At 40.7% G+C, this 20,293-nt stretch overlaps 1 protein-coding gene across 4 annotated transcripts in view; it reads left to right on the forward strand.

Moving 5' to 3' along the window:
* Nucleotides 1–20,293, forward strand: part of MTFR1 (mitochondrial fission regulator 1) — an 89,754-nt gene that overhangs the window by 31,685 nt on the left and 37,776 nt on the right. For all 4 annotated transcript variants that reach the window (XM_033202615.1, XM_033202617.1, XM_033202616.1 and 1 more), the window contains exons 3-4: nucleotides 4,256–4,354; nucleotides 19,095–19,210. In XM_033202615.1, coding sequence (XP_033058506.1) covers nucleotides 4,256–4,354; nucleotides 19,095–19,210 — 215 coding nt within the window. The remainder of the gene's footprint in view (nucleotides 1–4,255; nucleotides 4,355–19,094; nucleotides 19,211–20,293) is intronic.

Here is a 20,293-nt window from a genome sequence, read left to right on the forward strand (position 1 = left end):
GGGATGGTGGCTCACACCTGTAATCCCAGCACTTTAGGAGGCTGAGGTGGGCAGATCACGAGGTCAAGAGATTAAGACCATCCTGGCCGACATGATGAAATCCCGTCTCTACTAAAAATTCAAAAATTAGCCAGGTGGGGTGGTATGCACCTGTAGTCCCAACTACTGGGGAGGCTGAGACAGGAGAATTGCTTGAACCCGGGAGGCAGAGGTTGCAGTGAGCTGAGATCATGCCACTGCACTCCTGCCTGGTGACAGAGCAAGACTCCGTCTCAAAAAAAAAAAAAAAATTGGATTATCTTATGATTTTATGACCATTTTCTTCTCCCTGCCTTCTCTCTTACATCTAAAGAAATATTAAGGACAGTTTCTCTTTAGAGGAAGTCTTTCCTTCTCTAAACTAGCATACTGACAAGACATAGTTCAGCCACAAGTTACGGTAGGAGATGCACTTGGGTCATACAGCCTCCCAATGCACAGATGGTGACTTTTCAGTACCATCTGTTCACTGTTTCTGCACAGCCATTTACAATTTCTCCCCCTCTATGAGGGCTGAATAGAAAAAAATAGAAAAGTAGTCAGACCTAGTTTTAGAGTTCCTGGAAATTAGCTATTCTTTCCCGTCACTTTTTCCTACCATCCAATAAAGGTTATGGCTCTTCATTCTAAATATTTCAGTCATTAGTTTACACAGACCCTTATTTGATATTTATTGGCGCTAAGTACTATGTAATTCACAAGTGACAGAAAAACACATTATGTTAGGCTACTGTGTATGCTTGAAAAAATAATCACATAAAGCAATCTGTTCTTTCCCTTCCTTTAAGTTTGTACAAGATACCTAAATAATCTATTCCTTATAATTAAAAGCTGAATCGGCTGGGTGTGGTGACTCATGCCTGTAATCCTAGCACTTTGGGAGGCGAAAGCGATTGGATCACCTGAGGTCAGGAGTTCGAGACCAGCCTGGCCAAAGTGGCGAAACCCCGTCTCTACTAAAAATGCAAAAATTAGCTGGGCATAGTGGCGCCTGCCTATAATTCTAGCTAGACAGAATTGCTCTAACCCAGGAAGTGGAAGTTTCAGTGAGATCACGCCACTGCACTCCAGCCTGGGTGACAGAGTGAGACTTCGTCTAAAAAAAAAAAAGCTGAATCATTGGCCACTTCTCTTGTTGAAGGCACCTGGTATTTTTCTGATATTAAACAGATGGAAACATAATAGTTGACTTTTCGCCCTCAACATGTGTAGTGAAGAATGCTAAAAGCTGGCAGAAACATTAGTTCCTGACCTTGGCAAATCCTTTCTAAATTTTTCTTTGTGAGCTTTTTGTCCTCCTCATCTCCAGGCAAGACCTTTGCTTGCTGGAGGGGAGAAAGATTCACTGTAGATTGTCTAATTGTCACATTGTGATGCATAGATAGCATTCCACTTGTACTACATCATAGGAGAGTTTTGACTTGTGACTAAATAGAAGACTCAAGAAGAGAAATGACTGAATGGTGTACTTACTTTTGCCCTATGGATTTATTTGTAAAAGATCAGGATCTATTAAAATGTATAAGGTAGGGCCGCATGCGGTGGCGCATGCCTGTAATCCTAGCACTTTGGGAGGCTGAGGCAGGTGAATCACCTGAGGTCAAGAGTTCGGGACCAGCCTGGCCAACATGGTGAAACCCTGTCTCTACTAAAAATACAAAAAAATTAGCCAGGCATGGTGGCATGCACCTCTAATCCCAGCTACTGTAATCTCAGCTACTTGGGAGGCTGAGGCAGGAGAATCACTTGAACCTGGGGGGCACGGAGGTTGCATTGAGCCGAGATTGCTCCACTTCACTCCAGCCTGGGCGAAAGAGCGAAACTCCGTCTCAAAAATAAATAATAATGATAAGGTAAAGAGTTTGCTTAAATACTGTCTTAGAATTATTTGCCCATGTTTGTTCTTTTGTTGGTGGATAGTCTGATGTTGACATTGTAGAACTGCGAGGCTTCCCATGTTTCTCTAGTCAGAATGTTTTCCTTTCCCTTAGTCCTCACGTGTTATTAAGACTAGTTGTGTCATAATCCTGCATGATTATTGATGTGAATGATGTTTTCTTCTAAGCTTCAGAGTAACTTTGCTTCTTAATATTCTTTGTGTACTATTCATATTTAATATTATCTTCCTTTCTACTTACCAGTTTTCTAATCTTTGCCATCCTTTTTATTTACATTTCCAAAGCAAGAGCTATCATTTTTGTTGGTTATTGGAGTCAGTATAGGTTATAAGTACTTTTTGGAACTCTTCTAGGTAAGATTCAGTGAAACCTTGGAAAATATCTGATAAAAATTACATGAAAGCTATGGCAGGTTGCCGGGGTTATTATATATCCTTCTATGATTTCCACTTTGTTGGTTTTTTTCTCGGGGGGAGGGGGCAGCGGGGGGACATGGTCTCACTCTGTTGCTTAGGCTGGAGTGTGGTGGTGCAATCCTAACTCACTGCAGCCTGGAGCTCCTGGGCTTGAGGGACGACCTTCCTGCTTTAGACTCTCCTGTAGCTAGGACGACAGCACGCATCACCATGCTAATTTTCCAATTTTTTGTAGAGATGGGGGTCTCACAGAAAGACTCCAGGCTGGTCTCAAACTTCTCGCTTCAAATGATCCTCCTGCCTCAGCCTCTCAAAGCACTGAGGTTACAGATGTGAGCTACTGTGCCCAGCCCTGAACCCCACACTGACTCATACTGTTATCCTTGAATTAGACTTGATTGCTAAAATTTAAGAAATGAGGTAGTTTCTGTGCTTGTTTTATAAGCTGTATATGCTTTTATCTAAGGGTCTAGTTTCAGTTAGATTTTGGAGCCTCCACTGTTTACAGTGACCAGTTGTTTGGTTATGCTGTTTATATTGGGGTAATTCATTCTTTAAAGTAGAATGATCATGGATTGATCTTAAAAAATGGGTAGTATCCATTTCTCCAGAATTCATACTCAGCTGATTTGGTTTTGTTTAGTCTTTAGGATATAATTGTTTTTTGAGTTTCTTGTTTTATTTTATTTTTGAGACAGGGTCTCGCTTTGTCACCCAGGCTGGAGTGCAGTGGTGCGATCTTGGCTCACTGCAACCTCTGCCTCCTGGGTTCAAGCAGTTCTCGTGCCTCAGCCTCCTAAGTATCTGGGATTACAGGTGTGCACCACCATGCCTGGCTCATTTTTGTATTTTTAGTAGAGATGGGGTTTCGCCACGTTGGCCAGGCTGGTCTTGAACTCCTGGCCTCAGGTGATCCACCCGTTTCGGTGTCCCAAAGTACTGGGATTACAGGCGGGAGCCACTGCACCTGGCCCTATATAATTGAATGTTAAAATTTGCTGAATTAAGTATAATAGTCATATAATTCTTACTCTTTTCTTTTACAATTGCTTTTAATAGCACACGACTTTTCTTTACCTCTTCTATCCAGGCTTTCAAGTGTAGCACTCAAAACAGATGGATGGTTTTTCTCTTTAAAGAGAGATCATATACCTGGGGAGAAATTTCAAGGTACAATTTGTAATGATTTAACTAACATTCAACATGTGTGCTTTTTGTTTTTTTTTTGCTTTGAGGGTTCGTTTTTGTCTTTAAGCATAGCATAATGTCTTGTTTTATTATGATTTCATCTGAGAAATTCTGCTCAGATGAAATTTCTTACCTTTTCTCTGTGGAGTAGGCCTCCCAAGAGCAATATGCCTGGATTTCAGCCTTTGCTCACCCTTGGCCAAGCATTCTTGTGCAGCAAACAACATGAAGCACCCTGCATGGTACACATTCAGATTCTGAACTTTGTACTAATTTGGGATTGTTTTGAAAAGTCTATTACACCAAAAGTAACATATGTTTAAGAAAAATTATGTATATCAAAATTCTAAAACTAAAAATATAGCAGAAGAAATAAAGTAGTGTTTCTGTTGCAGAATAGTATGAAAACCTGATGAAAATAGAATTTTTACTCTAAGTATAGTATTTAAAAATTACTGGCTAGTTTATATTTTTATATAATACCTTACATTAAACTTTATTGAATTAATAATATCTAGATATATGTATATATATATATATATATATATTCTTTATTTTTGGATTGAGAAACAGTAGCTTATTTGCCATAACATTTAGAGCATTCTGATTCTGTAATTAATGTGTTAGTATGTCATACAAATAATTGTCTAATGCCTTGTCTTAACAGTTCTGTACATCTTGTAATTAAGCTTTCCGTTTTTCCTACTTCCTCAGGTACTTTGGTCTAGGAAGCCATATGGTTCGTCTCGAAGTATCGTAAGGAAAATTGGTACTAATTTGTCTCTGATTCAGTGTCCAAGAGTTCAGTTTCAGGTACTATATTTTATGTATTTTAAGTATTTTATTAATATGTACATTAGAAATATAAATAGGCAAGATGGTTTCAAAAGTATTTTGTTTTTGAGACTTTTTACCAATTGATGCCACTATCAATACAATAAAAGAGGATTAAAAACCACCGTTAAGCCTTTCTAATTTTAGTTTCTCTGTGAAGTGATTGAGATCTTTAAGACATTTATCCTTCTTAAGGATGCATATGTGAAGATATAGGAGCATATAATAAGCTAAGCAGTTGTTAATTCCTAGGTGACTTCAAACATAGGCTTTATATTATTTCAGGTGCTTTATGTACCACCATTATTTTTCTTCTGTAATTATACCTTCCTCTTTGGATAGCCACTCAGTTCCCCTGATTTATTTTTAGATCTCTGTGTATGCCATGTAAGTTGCTTTCCCTGTCGTTGGTTTCAAGCTCAGCATTAATTATGGGATCCATTGCCTCAGCAATGACAGTGTCAAGACAAAAAGGTAATTGTGGTTCTCTCAGTGAGGTGATAGTCAAATCATGAGTTAGAACTTTTGAAAGTCTTAGTCTTAGAACTTTTGAAGGTCTTAGTACAGTATTCTCTTTTAGCACCAAATCTGGAGCAACTCTACTCTTTGCTTGGAGATATTGCTATTTTCCTTGATTTGTGCTTTTGTTCCTTTTTTTTTTTTTTTTTTTGAGATGGAATCTCGCCTGTTGCCAGGCTGGAGTGCAGTGGCAGGATCTCAGCTCACTGCAATCTCTGCCTCCTAGGTTCAAGCACTTCTCCTGCCTTAGCCTTCTGAGTAGCTGGGACTACAGGTGCACACCCCCACACCCAGCTGATGTTTGTGTTTTTAGTAGAGATGGGGTTTCACCACGTTGGCCAGGATGGTCTTGATCTCTTAACCTTGTGATCTCCCCATCTTGGCCTTCCAGAGTGCTGGGATTACAGGTGTGAACCACCGTGCCTGGCCTTGTTTCTTATTGTTATTACAGTATTTGACATTTATCACATAACTTTGTTCTTTTTTTTTTTAGTAATTCTTTACAACCGTAATGTAACAACATTTCAGTTCAACATTGAATAATATAAAATTCAATAGATATCTCTGCCACTTTTAAATAATACATTAACATGTGGAGATGTGGAAGATGTATTTAACTCATTCAGAAGTTCAGAAGTGCCCACGTGTACCCGTTAGATAACATGTCATGTTCTTAAATCACTCCTCTTGATAAGTGGAGGTGAAATCTATTTCTTTTTCTTTTCTTTCTTTTTTTTTTTTTTTGAGAGAGTCTTGCCCTGTTGCCCAGGCTGTAGTGCAGTGGCATGATCTTGGTTCACTGCAACCTCCGCCTCCCAGATTCAAGCGATTCTCCCACCTCAGCCTCCTGGAAAATCGATTTCTAAATAAGTGGTAGAAATGAGCATTTATTCAGGTTGACGTGTATGGTAGAAATTAGCATTTATTCAGGTTGACTGACAAGATTGTTCATTGCTGTGTTTATAATCCTGCTCACAGATTGACTGGCTAAACCTTTGTGCATCAATCTAGAAATGCACAGACTGGAGCTGGGCACATGGCTCACTCCTGTAATCCTAGCACTTTGGGAGGCTGAGGCAGTCAGGAGTTCAAGACCAGCCTGACCAACATGGTGAAACCCCATCTCTACTACAAGTACAAAAATTAGCCGGGTGTGGTGGCACACACTTGAAATCCCAGCTACTCAGGAGGCTGAGGCAGGAGAATCACTTGAACCCGGGAGGCGGAGGTTGCAGTGAGCTGAGATCGTGCCAGTCCACGCTAGCCTGGGTGACAGAGTGAGACTCCGTCTCAAAAAAAAAAAAAAAAGAAAGAAATTGACAGATTGGAACTTTCCAAGAAGTAATTTTTTATTTCAGTCTAGGCTTTAAAAAAAAAACTCATGAAGTCAAACGTGCAAAGCCTTATTTATTTATTTATTTATTTGAGAGGGAGTCTCGCTTTTGTCGTCCAGGCTGGAGTACAGTGATGTGATCTTGGCTCACTGCAACCTCTGCCTCCTGGGTTCAAGCCATTCTCCTGCCTCAGCCTCCTGAGTAGCTGCGATTACAGGTGCCTGCCACCACGCCGAGCTAATTTTTGTACTTTTAGGGGAGATGGCGTTTCACCATGTTGGCCAGGCTGGTCTCAAACTCCTGACCTCAGGTGATCTGCCCATCTCTGCCTCCCTAAGTGCTGAGATTACAGGTGTGAGCCACCACGCCCGGCTGCCTTTTTTCTTTTTAATAATCAAAATGAAGAAATATGTGGTAGTAAGTCTCTCAAGTACTTTCCAAGAATTCAGTTCATTTAGACATGAACTGCTGCTTATTTGCCAGTTTCCTTCAAATAGCTATTATGTTAACTAAGGTTTAGAAACTTTTTTCTGATTGTTCAATTCCATCAGTTTCTTTCTAGTTAACTATCTTTACTAGTTAAGTTTTCCTAGTTCCAGGAAAACTTACTTCAGCGTTTGCATTCGTATAGCTAGAGACATGGAGATATCTAACGTTTTCTGATTGCAACCCCCAAGTCTACCTTGACAGTCAATGGGCTGAAGTACTAGAGTCAAGTACATGTACTTGGGAGAATTCTTTTTCTGGATGTTATCAGTCTATTAAAAGGATATGAGCAGAAAAAGAGGATTCTATTTAACTCATTTGAACTGCATTTGAAAAGAAATGGATTAACGTAAGGAGAAGAGTAAGGTAAAAGAAACATTGATGACCTACTTGAGAATGTAGTAGAGACGGAAGCCATTTGTTTATAGTGAGATTTTTATTTCCAGGTATACTGAATCTTTTTTTTTTTTGAGACAGAGTTTCGCTCTTGTTGCCCAGGCTGGAGGGCAGTGGCGTGATCTCGGCTCACTGCAACCTCCACCTCCTGGGTTCAAGCAGTTCTCCTGCCTCAGCCTCCCAAATAGCCGGGATTACAGGCATGTGCCACCATGCCCAGCTAATTTTGTATTTTTAGTAGAGATGGGGCTTCTGCATGTTAGCCAGGTTGGTCTCGAACTCCCGACCACAGGTGATCGTCTCCCTCGGCCTCCCAAAATGCTGGGATTACAGGTGTGAGCCACCGTGTCCGGCCCATACTGAGTCTTTTTAAATTCAACATCGGTGTTACAGTATTCTGTCTGGTGGCCGGGCACAGTGGCTCACGCTTATAATCCCAGCACTTTGGGAGGCCGAGGTGGATGGATCACCTGAGGTCGGGAGTTTGAGACCAGCCTGGCCAACGTGGAGAAACCCTGTACCTACTGAAAATACAAAATTAGCTGGGCGTGGTGACGCATTCCTGTAATCCCAGCTACTTGGGAGGCTGAGGCAGGAGAATCACTTGAACCTGGGAGGTGGAAGTTGCTGTGAGCTGAGATCGCACCAATGCGCTCCAGCCTGGGCAATAAGAGTGAAACTCTGTCTCAAAAAAAAAAAAGTATTTTGTCTGCTACTTAGTTAAATGTTTTACATATGCTGTCATCCTTCTGTATCTCCATTGCTTCTTTGTTTATCAGGAATATAAAAGATGTAGTCTTCAAAATGTATAGAGGATGCAGTTTTGAGTAATAATATTGAAAATGCATTTTTCCCCCTATTTTTATAGCTCAATTTAGGGACTAATTGATGTGGCATATATCCAGGCTATCTGGGAGTCCAGTGTGGGTAAATATTATTATTGAAAGTCTGAGACTGGGAGTCTACTGTGGGGCACAGGGCAAGTGGACATCATTATACTGAGACCATATCCAAGTTGAAGTGGATTAAACTGAGAACAGGACAGTCACGGGGTCAATGCAGAAAGTGAAGTTAGGTAGTCAAAACCAGTCTTCCCGTTGTCCTTGGTGATTTCACTGTCTTTTGGAGAACCCATCTGAAATGCAGCCTCCTTTTTCTTTGCTTCCTCTACTTCTGTTGACTTTCACTTTCATTCCTTTCCTAGTATTTGCATCACTGGCAACAGCTCAACCCTGTCAGCCTTGAAACCGTTTCACCTTTGAAATTTTAGACCTCAGTATATTCCTTCTAGATCACAGCATCTCCTGTCTGTACTAGCTAACCCATGTATCGTTGGTCAAGTAAGACTCTTATATAAATGATAGGCAGTACAGGCACATTCCTTTGTGTTTTGAGCATTAGATGAGATTATCCATGTGAAGTCCTGGGCATAATGACTCATAGATAGTGAGTGCAGAGTAAAAGTACTACTGCTAGTAGTGGTTTTGTTATTATCGTTATTGCCCCTTTATAGTTACAGAGCAAATTATCTTATTTGGTTTTCTAATTTAACTCCTTTGGGAGGGGGGCAAGGGATAAAAGACAGCATATATGGTGCAGGGTATACTGCTTGTGTGATGGGTGCACCTGGATCTCACAAATCACCACTGAAGAACTTACATAACCAAATGCCACCTGTACCCCAATAACTTATAGAAAAGTAAAATAATAATAAATAATTTAACTCCTCTGTTTTACAGATTGGATTTCTGTATATTTTATAGGGTCACAAATCAGAACACATACCAACACATTTAGTCACACCTTCATCCAATTAATGGGCACAGTGACTATTGTGTTGGCAATAAAATGAGGTGACATATGTAAAAAGCCCTATGAAAGACACCCAATACATGTTTCTTTGCTGTGTTATTGAAGACCAGCCTATAACCTCATAGGTTTTATTACTTCTCCTGTACTTCAGTTAGCTCTAGGAATTAATTGGCTAATTTACACTCAAAAAAGGATCTCTAGACCCTTCACATTTACTTTGGTTGAAGAAAGCTAACTTCCCCTGGCCCTTTTCTACCTTTCACATATGTGCATTTCAGCACACCTACACACTTGTGGCCATAAGCATTTTGTGTTTTTGGATATCATTTTCCTTGTGGAGGGAGGAACTAGATTAAGACACACTAGGAGAACAGACCCTTCTTTGTCTCCTAGTTCTATTCTAGATTCATGACATCAAAAGAAAATTCAGTTCATGGAGGGGCTTGCAAAAGCAGTAAACTCTGGGGGATAAGGAAGAGTGGGATGCAGAGGTTTTAATTTGCAGTGTTTTTTTTTGTTTGTTTTTTTTGGAGACAGAGTCTTGCTCTGTCACCCAGGCTGGAGTGCAGTGGCTCGATCTCAGCTCACTGCAACCTCTGCCTCCTGGGTTCAAGCGATTCTCTGTCTCACTCTCCCGAGTAGCTGGGATTACAGGCGCACACCATCACACCTAGCTAATTTATTTATTTTGTATTTATTTTTTTGAGATGGAGTTTTGATTTTGTTGCCCAGACTGGAGTGTAATGGTGCGATCTCAGCTCACAGCAACCTCCACCTCCCGGGTTCAAGCGATTCTCCTGCCGTAGCCTCCCAAGTAGCTGGGATTACAGGCATGGGCCACCACACCCAGCTAATTTTGTATGTTTAGTAGAGACTCACCAGATTCTCCAGGCTGGTCTCGAACTCCTGACTCAGGTGATCCACCTACCTCGGCATCCCAAAGTGCTGGGATTACAGGCATGAGCCACCACGCCCATCCTGTAGTGGTTCTTAACACTGGACGCATATAAATCGTCAGGAGCGTTAAAAAAAAAAACAAAAAAAAACACCCATGCTCAGGCCTCGTCCTCCAATGTGGCTCTATATGCTTCCCTACCTCTGTACTAAAATTCTTTTTTTTTTTTTTGAGACGGAGTCTCGCTCTGTCACCCAGGCTGGAGTACTGTGGCCGGATCTCAGCTCACTGCAAGCTCCGCCTCCCGGGTTCACGCCATTCTCCTGCCTCAGCCTCCCGGGTAGCTGGGACTACAAGCGCCGCCACGTCGCCCGGCTAGTTTTTTTTTTGTAGTTTTTAGTAGAGACGGGGTTTCACCGTGTTAGCCAGGATGGTCTCGATCTCCTGACCTCGTGATCCGCCCGTCTCGGCCTCCCAAAGTGCTGGGATTACAGGCTTGAGCCACCGCGCCCGGCCTGTACTAAAATTCTTAGGGAGCTTTTAAAGAAATTCAGGTCCTGTTTAATAGCTTACTAAATCTGAATTTCATGTATTTGTTTTTTAAAACCTCTTCAGGATCCTATGCAGCTAAAGTTGAGGACCTTAGACATAGTTTTGTTTTAGTGTTTTGCTACAGAAAGTTTGTGTTTACCAACACATTTAAACAGTGACATATTATCTTTTGGCAATTGTAAGTATTCACTAAAGCACTTTTGGGGTACATTTTAACGTATTTTAAGTTGTATGAATTAAAGAGAAACATAGAATGTAAGTGTAGTATATTGGGGTATTACTACATTTGAAAAAAAAACCTTAAGGCAAAATACCCCCAAAAATGTGATTCTGAGTACTACCAAGTGAGGTACTTCAGAATAACCTGGGTTGGGGACTTGGCTGTGTGGTTATAGTAGTTTGAATACCAACACTATTGGGTAATTTCACCTTTTTCTCTCGGGTAAACCTAACCCAAGCTATTTTCTTGGACTACAAGCAGTGGTTTTTGGAATTGGTGGAAAACGACTGTTCAGTAACCAAAAGAGTAATGAATGAGATACCTACTAAAGCTCACACACGGTGATTAAATCTGGAAGTAAAATGGCCATTTGTTATGGCACATCTTTATATAGCAAGTAAACTTGAAATTCATACTTTATGCTAGGTGTTGGTATTGAGTGGTGAATGAAACAGACATGTATGTCTGCCCTTATTAGTTATGTGATTCAGTGGGAGAGATATTTAAAGTCAATATGCTAATAAAGATATAATTATCATTTGTAATAAATGTCATGTAGTATGAAGTAGTATAGCCTGGGGGAGAATATCAGGAGTTCTCAGGGAAGGCCTCTCTAAAGGAATGACAATTAAGGATTACGAAGAGCCTGCTCTACAGGGTTGGGGAGACAAGTAGAGGTTGAGGGAGTCATTGTGTGCAGAGAGAATAGCATGTGCAGAGATCCTAAGGCCAGATATAAATTGTTTGAGGAACCAAGAAAAGGTTCCAGTCAGTCAGGAACTATTAAAGTGGGAGACTTAGTAATATGGTATATTGATCTTTGAACATCTGAGCTGTCTGAAGATGCGTACCTGGATTAATATGTAAAATAACTGTTAAATTTAACCGCGTGTTTCAATAACTCCTAGATAATTTGGAATATGCTAGCATGTGATGTCATACTGTATATGATGTTCATTTTTTTGTTATTTTTAGCTATAATTTTATAGTCAGTTAGCCCTTAAAGATTACTGAATTCAGCTACCAATAGTATGTTTTATAAACTTGGCATTGTGGGGCCCAGCGCAGTGGTTCACACCTGTAATCTCAGCACTTTGGGAGGCCGAGGTGGGCGGATCACCTGAGGTTAGGAGTTCAAGACCAGCCTGGCCAACGTGGTGAAACCCCATCTCTACTAAAAATAGAAAAATTAGCCAGGCATGATAGCTAGTGCCTGCAATCCCAGCTACTCAGGAAGCTGAGGCAGGAGAATCACTTTAACCTGGGAGGCAGAGGTTGCAGTGAGCCGAGATCACGCTACTGCACTCCAGCCTGGGCGAAAGAACGAGACTCCGTCTCAAAAAAAAAAAAAAGGCATTGTGAAATAGTAGTTTTGAGACTAACTGAATATGGCTGGGCACGGTGGCTCACACCTATAATCTCAGCACTTTGGGAGCCCAAGGTGGGCGGATCACCTGAGGTCAGAATTTGAGACCAGCTTGGCCAACGTGGTGAAACCCCATCTCTACTAAAAATAGAAAAATTAGCCAGGCATGATAGCTAGTGCCTGCAATCCCAGCTACTCAGGAAGCTGAGGCAGGAGAATCACTTTAACCTGGGAGGCAGAGGTTGCAGTGAGCCGAGATCACGCTACTGCACTCCAGCCTGGGCGAAAGAACGAGACTCCGTCTCAAAAAAAAAAAAAAGGCATTGTGAAATAGTAGTTTTGAGACTAACTGAATATGGCTGGGCACGGTGGCTCACACCTATAATCTCAGCACTTTGGGAGCCCAAGGTGGGCGGATCACCTGAGGTCAGAATTTGAGACCAGCTTGGCCAACGTGGTGAAACCCCATCTCTACTAAAAATATAGAAATTAGCCAGGCGTGGTGGCAAGTTCCTGTCATCCCAGCTACTTAGGAGGCTGAGGTGGAGGGAACTGCTTGAACCCAGGAACTGGAGGTTGTAGTGAGCCAAGATCACACCACTGCACTCCAGCCTGGGCAACAGAGCAAGACTCTGTCTTAAAAAAAAAAAAAAAAGTAACCAACAAATGTTTGTGGCCATTTTATTCATCTCAGGCAGTTGATCTCTTAAAGACTTATATTTCCACAAGGATACTGCTGCTTACCCTTAAAGATTATTTTCAGAAATACACACATTTTCCTCCCTCTGGTGGCTTTGTTCTCTTGCCTTCTACTATTCTAAGTGTGTTATATATGGAAACTTTTAATAAATGTTCACTTAAAATAGTGACCATGCAAGAGATACATTGACAACATGGTGACTATAGTTAACAGCAATGTATTGTATACTGAAAATCACCGAGAGAGTAGATTTTAAGTGTTTTCACCAGAAAAAATTAGTACGTGAGGTAATCCAATTCAATTGAACCACTGCACATATTTCAAACATAATAAATATATACAACTTTGTCATTTTAAAGAATACATTTTTAAAAAGTAATCACATTCAGAAATAGTAGTGACTGAGTCTGGGCTAGAATATTGAATTTAGTGTTCCGTCTTTCAGACTAGTGTTCTTTACACAGGCATATCACCTGACAAGTTGATGGTGTCACCGTATGTCACTATACTGTATTAAAATACAGAAATTCTGCTAAGTGCAGTGGCTCACGCCTCTAATCCCAGCACTTTGGGAGGCCGAGGCAGGTGGGTCATGAGGTCAGGAGATCGAGACCATCCTGGCTAACACGGTGAAACCCTGTCGCTACTAAAAATACAAAAAATTAGCCTGGCGTGGTGGCGGGTGCCTATGGTCCCAGCTGCTCGGGAGGCTGAGACAGGAGAATGGCGTGAACCTGGGAGGCGGAGCTTACAGTGAGCCGAGATCCCGCCATTGCACTCCAGCCTGGGCGACAGGGCGTGACTCCGTCTCAAAAAAGGAAGAAAACAAAAAAAAACAAAACAAAAAACGAAAAACAGGCCAGGCATGGTGGCTCGCACCTGTGATCCCAGCACTTTGGGAAGCTCAGGCGGGTGGATTACTTGAGGTCAGGAGTTTGAGACCAGCCTGTCCAACATGGTGAAACCTCAACTCTATTAAAAATACAAAAATTAGCTGGGCATGGTGGCAAGTACCTATAATCTCAGCCACTTGGGAGGCTGATGCAGGAGAATTGCTTGAACCCAGGAGGCTGAGGTTGCAGTCAGCCGAGACCACACCACTGCACTCCAGCCTGGGTGACAGAGTGAGATTTCATCTTAAAAAACAAACAAAAACCTCTGAAATTCTGGTTTTAGTTTTTCTTTTATTTTTTATTTTTTTTGAGACAGTCTCAGTCTGTCGCCCAGGCTGGAGTGCAGTGGCGCGATCTCGGCTCACTGCAAGTTCCGCCTCCCAGATTCACGCCATTCTCCTGTCTCAGCCTCCCCAGCAGCTGGGACTACAGGCGCCCGCCACCACGCCCGGCTAATTTTTTATATTTTTAGTAGAGACGGGGTTTCACCGTGTTAGCCAGGATGGTCTTGATCTCCTGACCTTGTTATCCGCCTGCCTTGGCCTTCCAAAGTGCTGGGATTACAGGCGTGAGCCACCGTGCCCGGCCTGCTTTTAGTTTTTCTTAGCGTGGAAGCAACTGATAGAAAAAAGAGAAATAATTAAATCTATGTAGGTAAAAAGCTAGAGATTATCATTTTACTATGTTGCTATTAAGAATATGTATATGTGGGCTAGGCATGGTGGCTCACACCTGTAATCCCAGCACTTTGGGAGGCTGAAGCGGTTGGATCACTTGAGGTCAGGAGTTTAAGACCACCCTGGCCAACATGGTGAAACCCCATCTCTATTAAAAATACAAAAATTAGCCAAGCATGGTGGTGGGTGCCTGTAATCCCAGCTACTCGGGAGACTGAGGCAGGACAATTGCTTGAACCTGGGAGGTGGAGGTTACAGTGACCTGAGATTGCACCACTGCATTCTAGCCTGGGCAACAGAACAAGACTTGGTCTCAAAAACAAACAACAAACAAACAAACATACAAAGAATCCGTGTATGTTATGCATTTGGCTATAAACAAATGGTAGTAAACTAGAATGAGTGTAATTTACTGTTATGCCCTTTGCAGCAAATCCTAGTTCCCAGTACTGTGTGTTTATTTTATGAAGTCACAAGAGGATGAAGTTAGTACTCCTAACATTTTTATTCTAAGCTTTTCTACTATTATACAACATTTGTATTTTACTAATATGCACTTTATTAAATGAACTGATTTTTTTTGGTATTTTACATTATCAGAATATTTTAAATTAAAGTTGCTTCAGTAAGATTTCTAAAATAAAATTGAATTTTGGGTAACTTAGTGTTATTGAATTTTTGCTCTGAATGAAATGTGATTTTGAAAAAAAATTTCTATCTCTTCACTTTTTTTTTCTTTTTCCACCGACAATAGCTGTAGTAGGACAGGACCTTGCTGGGAACCTTCAGTAAGTTGTCCTTTTCTTTCTCAAACTTTCCATCGGCCATCTATGCATGTCGTGGTGTCTACATCGTATTTCCAAGAATTTCTTACTGTCAGTCCTTGCCAGGGCTGACTTCATCTTGACTTGTACTTTACTAAGTGCATTGTCCTGGAAATTGTCCTTTGTGTCCCATGCCTGTGTCACTCAATGAATGCTTCCTTCACCAACACCTGAAATGGCCTTTTATAAAGAAGATTTTTTTCTGGTTTTATTTTGTCTTTTGAATGAGTTTGACTTAAATGCCAAAACTATTTTGTTTTGTGGGACAGGATGTCAAGTAGAAATGACATACATCTTATCAGTTTTGGAATTGGTTCTTCAGAGCATCATTAACATTTTCATCTTATTGAGCACATATTATTGACATGGTGTCATTTACATAATTAAGGCTTAAGTAAGATCCAAATTAAGTCCGTGGAATAGTTTGTTATATCTTGTTGTTTTGTTTCTTAAAAATTTGTGCAAAAACTGGCATTTTATGTTTAGCATACTAATTTTATGGAGGCATTATTTAATTTTATAGATGTAAAATTGAGAAATGTGTTTCATCCTTAATAACTATTTATGATATCCTGAAAATGAGTTAACTTCTATTTCTTTGATTATGTATTCTTAGAAAAGTAGTAGTGGCTGGGCATGGTGGCACATGCCTATAATCCCAGCACTTTGGGAGGCCAAGGTGGGTGGATCCCCTGAGCCCAGGAATTTGAGAACAGCCTGGGCAACATGGCAATATCCCCCATCTCTACCAAAAATACAAAAGATGAACCAGGTGTGGTGGCATGTGCCAGTAATTCTGGAGGCTGACGCAGGTGAATCGCTTGAACTTGGAAGGTGGGAGGTTGCAGTGAGCCAAGATGGTTCCACTGCACTCCACCCTGAGTGACAGAGTGAGACCTGATCTCAACAACAACAAAAAAGAAAAGTAGTACTTTGTTTGTTTGATTTTTCTTTTTTTCTTCCCTCCTCCCCACACTTTGTTTCCTTTTATAGATGTTTTGAAGAAAACAGCTATTTTTGTAACTTTTGTAGGAAAGTAAGAAGTCTTTGTCTTAAATATACCTAACTTTCTACCAACTAGTCATTATATTGGAACAGAATTTTTATTTCTGAACAAAGGGTCATGATCAGATTGATCATCTCACGAATTAGCACCTTAGGAAGGCACCATTCAGATTTTAGTCTTAGGATTTGTCTAACACTTGTACAAAACAGCCCATTAAATACCATCTCCGCTAGGAGCCTCACAGGGCTTGGGAACATTCCTGCTGAAAGATGGCCACATAACCCACTTAGAATCTCCTTATTACAGTATTATGGGAATATCAGGATACCATTCTGTTTTCAGTAATGGGTAAGAACAGAACATTACCTGATTTCTCAACTCTTGAGATCAAATATGATACCCAGTTATGTTATTTAAGTTGTGTGAGATACCAATTTGCTAAGTATCTGTTTGGATAAGTTTCTGAACTACATAGGGAGAAGTACAAAAATCTTCCCTTTGATCTTATACCTTGAGAATTTACTTACTGAAGTTTATACTTTTTTCCTCATCTGACTACAAATTACTTCCACTACATGCAAATTAGTATTTTGAAAGCCTTTTTATCCTAATTTCATTATTAGATTTATTTTTGTTTTTGTGGAGGGCAAGATTTTAAAATTTCTATTTTTTGAGAGAGCCTCACTCTGTTGCCCAGGCTGGAGTGTGGTGGTGTGATCACGGCTCACTGCAGCCTCTGCCTCCTGGGTTCAAATGATTCTCCCACCTCAGCCTCCCAAGTAGCTGTGACTACAGGCGCACGCCACCACGCCTGACGAATTATTTTGTATTTTTAGTAGAGACGGGTATTTCGCCATGTTTCCCAGGCTGATCTCAAGTTACTGGGGCCTCAAGCCATCCGCCATCTTGTCCTCCCAAAGTGTTGGGATTACAGGCATGAGCCACCGCACCTGGCTGAATTTAAGGTGCTTTAGATACTCGATGTTCTTAGTACTTTATTGTTAACATTTTGTTTGTGTGTGTGTGATCGAGTCTTGCTCTATCACCCAGGCTGGGTTGCAGTGGCGCGATCTCAGTTCACTGCAACCTCCACCTCCCAGGTTCAAGTGATTCTCGTACCTCAGCCTCCCTTGTGGCTGGGGTTACAGGCTCCTGCCACCATGCCCGGCCCTTAAAATGTTATTTTTAATGCTACTTTATTAAGTTGATTAGATGATCATACCAGAAGAGTACACATACCAACAGCTGATATGTTTAACGTTTTATTCATAATATTACTTTGAAGATATTTTAAACTGTCAACAATGTTAGTATTATGTGTCTGCATGATATATTTTGTGTTTAAGGAAGAGGCATTATTTCAGTATATTTTCCAAAAGTTTGACTTGGCAATAATGGCATTGAGGAGGTTTGAACAATCCATGAGTCCCAAGAGTAACTTTCTGATAAACATATTAATGACTAAATCTCTTTGGCCTTTTCATTTTTTCCTTAATTAAAAAGTATGGATTGATTGTTTTTCTTTTTTATTTAAACCTCACTCACACTTTTAGGAAGTATTAATCCGATAACTTTATTTAAAAGTTATTATTTGTTGACTTTTTGACTCAGGCATTATTATATGTATAACAAAATCTAAATTTAACTTATCTTTCTTGTTTTTCAAGATAAGTTTCAAGATATCCTGCTTGTCTTGTGTTTTATTTTTTTTTTCTTTTTCTTTTTGAGACCGTCTCACCCTGTCATGCAGACTAGAGTGCAGTGGTGCAATCTCGGCTCACTGCAACTGCTGCCTCCAGGGTTCAAGCAATCCTCCCACCTCAGCCTCCTGAGTAGCTAGGATTACAGGTGTGTGCCACCATGCCTGGCTAATTTTTTTGTATTTTCAGTGGAGATGGGGTTTCACCATGTTGGCCAAGCTGGTCTCAAACTCCTGACCTCAAGTGATCCACCTGCCTTGGCCTCCCAAAGTACTGGGATTGTAGGCAGGAACCACCGCACCTGTCTTTTTTTTTTTTTTTTTGTATTTATTTCAAAATATTCTTTGTTAGCATCCATGTTAAGTTTAGGTAGAGAATTCTGTTCTGCTGTTTGTTCTTTTGTTCTTTAATACTTTTACTTAAAATGTAGGAGATTTAAGGAGTTTTAAAAACCATTTTCAACATTATAATGTATACATATATAAAAACATTATAATAAAACAGTTCTATAATAGCCATTTAGAAATATTTCTGGATTTAGCTCAAATTGGTCTTTTGCTTGTTCTTATTTTCTTCCCCCGAGACAGAGTCTTGCTCTGTCACCCAGGCTGGAGTATAGTGGCACGATCTCGGCTCACTGCAACTTCCACCTGCCAGTTTGCTTGTTCCTATACCCCGCTGCTTACACATACCTTTTAAAATATCTTTAGAAAAAAGTGGTTTATCTTGCTTAGATTCTAAAATTTTTCTTAATTTTCTAGGATAGTTTTTAAAAAAATCAACTTATAGGCTGGGCGCGGTGGCTCATGTCTATAATCCCAACACTTTGGGAGTCCAAGGCGGGCGGATCACAAGATCAGGAGTTCTAGACCAGCCTGGTCAACATGGTGAAACCCCGTCTCACCTAAAAATACAACAATTAGCTGGGCATGGTGGTGCATGCCTATAGTCCCAACTACTCAGGAGACTGAGGCAGAAGAATCACTTGAACCCGGGAGGCGGAGGTTGCAGTGAACCAAAGATCGAGCCACAGTACTCCAGCCTGGGTGACAGAGCTAGACTTCATCTCAAAAACAACAACAACAACAAACGAACAAACAAAAAAACAGCTTATAAAATGAAAACCGAATAAACTTAAATTATAGTTCTGCAATTGTCATATACTGTTAGGCAACAATATGATTATGACTATTAATCATGGAGACCTTCAGTGGAAGAGTTAGAAACCACTCGTGTTTTTAACAGCAGAGCTGACGATTTTCCTTTAGGTGAGTAAAAAAAAATTTACTCTTAACATTTTGGTGCCAGATGAAGAACTTTCCCTATTTGTAACTTATAGATTAACAGCCATGCAACAGAATGGAGTCCCAGCCACCCAGGAGAGGATGCAGTGGCGTCTTTTGCTGATGTTGGATGGGTAGCCAAAGAAGAAGGAGAATGTTCAGCAAGACTAAGGTTAGTTTGGAAGGCTATCAGAACTGAGATGCATTATCTGTTTTTTTAAAGAATGATATTATTTGCAGTACTTACTTTTAATAGCCTAATTTTATCTCTAGTAATGCACCGTCTTCTTTTTCTTGAATAGTCTTCTTTTCTATTTATTTTCCTTTTTTTCTGAGAGGGTTTCATTCTGTTTTTCAGGCTGGAGGGCAGTGGTGTGATCTTGCTTCACTGCAGCCTTGACCTCCCAGGCTCTTGTGATTCTCCCATCTCAGCCTCCCAAGCAGCTGGGATCACAGGCATGCACCACTAACCCCCGCTAATTTTTTTTTTTTTTTTTTGAGATAGAGTCTTGTTCTGTCACCCAGTCACCAGTGCGGTGGCGTGATCTCGGATCACTGCAACCTCCAACTCACTGGTTCAAGTGATTTTCCTGCCTCAACTTCGTGAGTAGCTGGGACCACAGGTGTGCGCCACCATGCCCAGCTAATTTTTGTATTTTTAGTAGAGACGGGATTTCACCATGTTAGCCAGGCTGGTCTCGAACTCTTGACCTCAGATGATCCACCCGCCTCGGCCTCCCAAAGTTCTAGGATTACAGAGGTAAGCCACAACGCCCAGCCTGATTTTGTATTTTTTTGTAGAGATGAGTTTTCGCCATGTTGCCTAGGCTGGTGTGTTCATTTTCAAGACTTGGCTAGTATTTATAAAGTTTTTAGAGACATATAATTATGTCCTAAGTCCTCATGGACAGAATTCCTTGTCCTTCAGCAGTTTACATTCTAATATAAGAGACCAGAAAGAATGATCATTAATAATTTAGATAAGTACAATAATTACAATGGTCTCACTGGGGCAAAGGGATCAATCTGGATCATAGTAGAGAATTTTTGTATAATTGGAGAATGTTTCCTAAAAATTTTGAGTCAAAAGGAGATTGAGAAGGAAATCAGTTAATACTGTAAAGTCTATAAGGTAATTACAGATGGTCACTGCAGGATGAGAGATGTTCAGCAAGACTTCTCAGGAGGAAATGATAGAGCTCCATCATGAGGCTGAGTGGGAGCCAAGTAAATGGAAGGCTGGTATTCCTGGAAG

Source organism: Trachypithecus francoisi, unplaced genomic scaffold (assembly GCF_009764315.1).
Source record: "Trachypithecus francoisi isolate TF-2019V2 unplaced genomic scaffold, Tfra_2.0 Lachesis_group7, whole genome shotgun sequence".
Classification (NCBI taxonomy): domain Eukaryota; kingdom Metazoa; phylum Chordata; class Mammalia; order Primates; family Cercopithecidae; genus Trachypithecus; species Trachypithecus francoisi.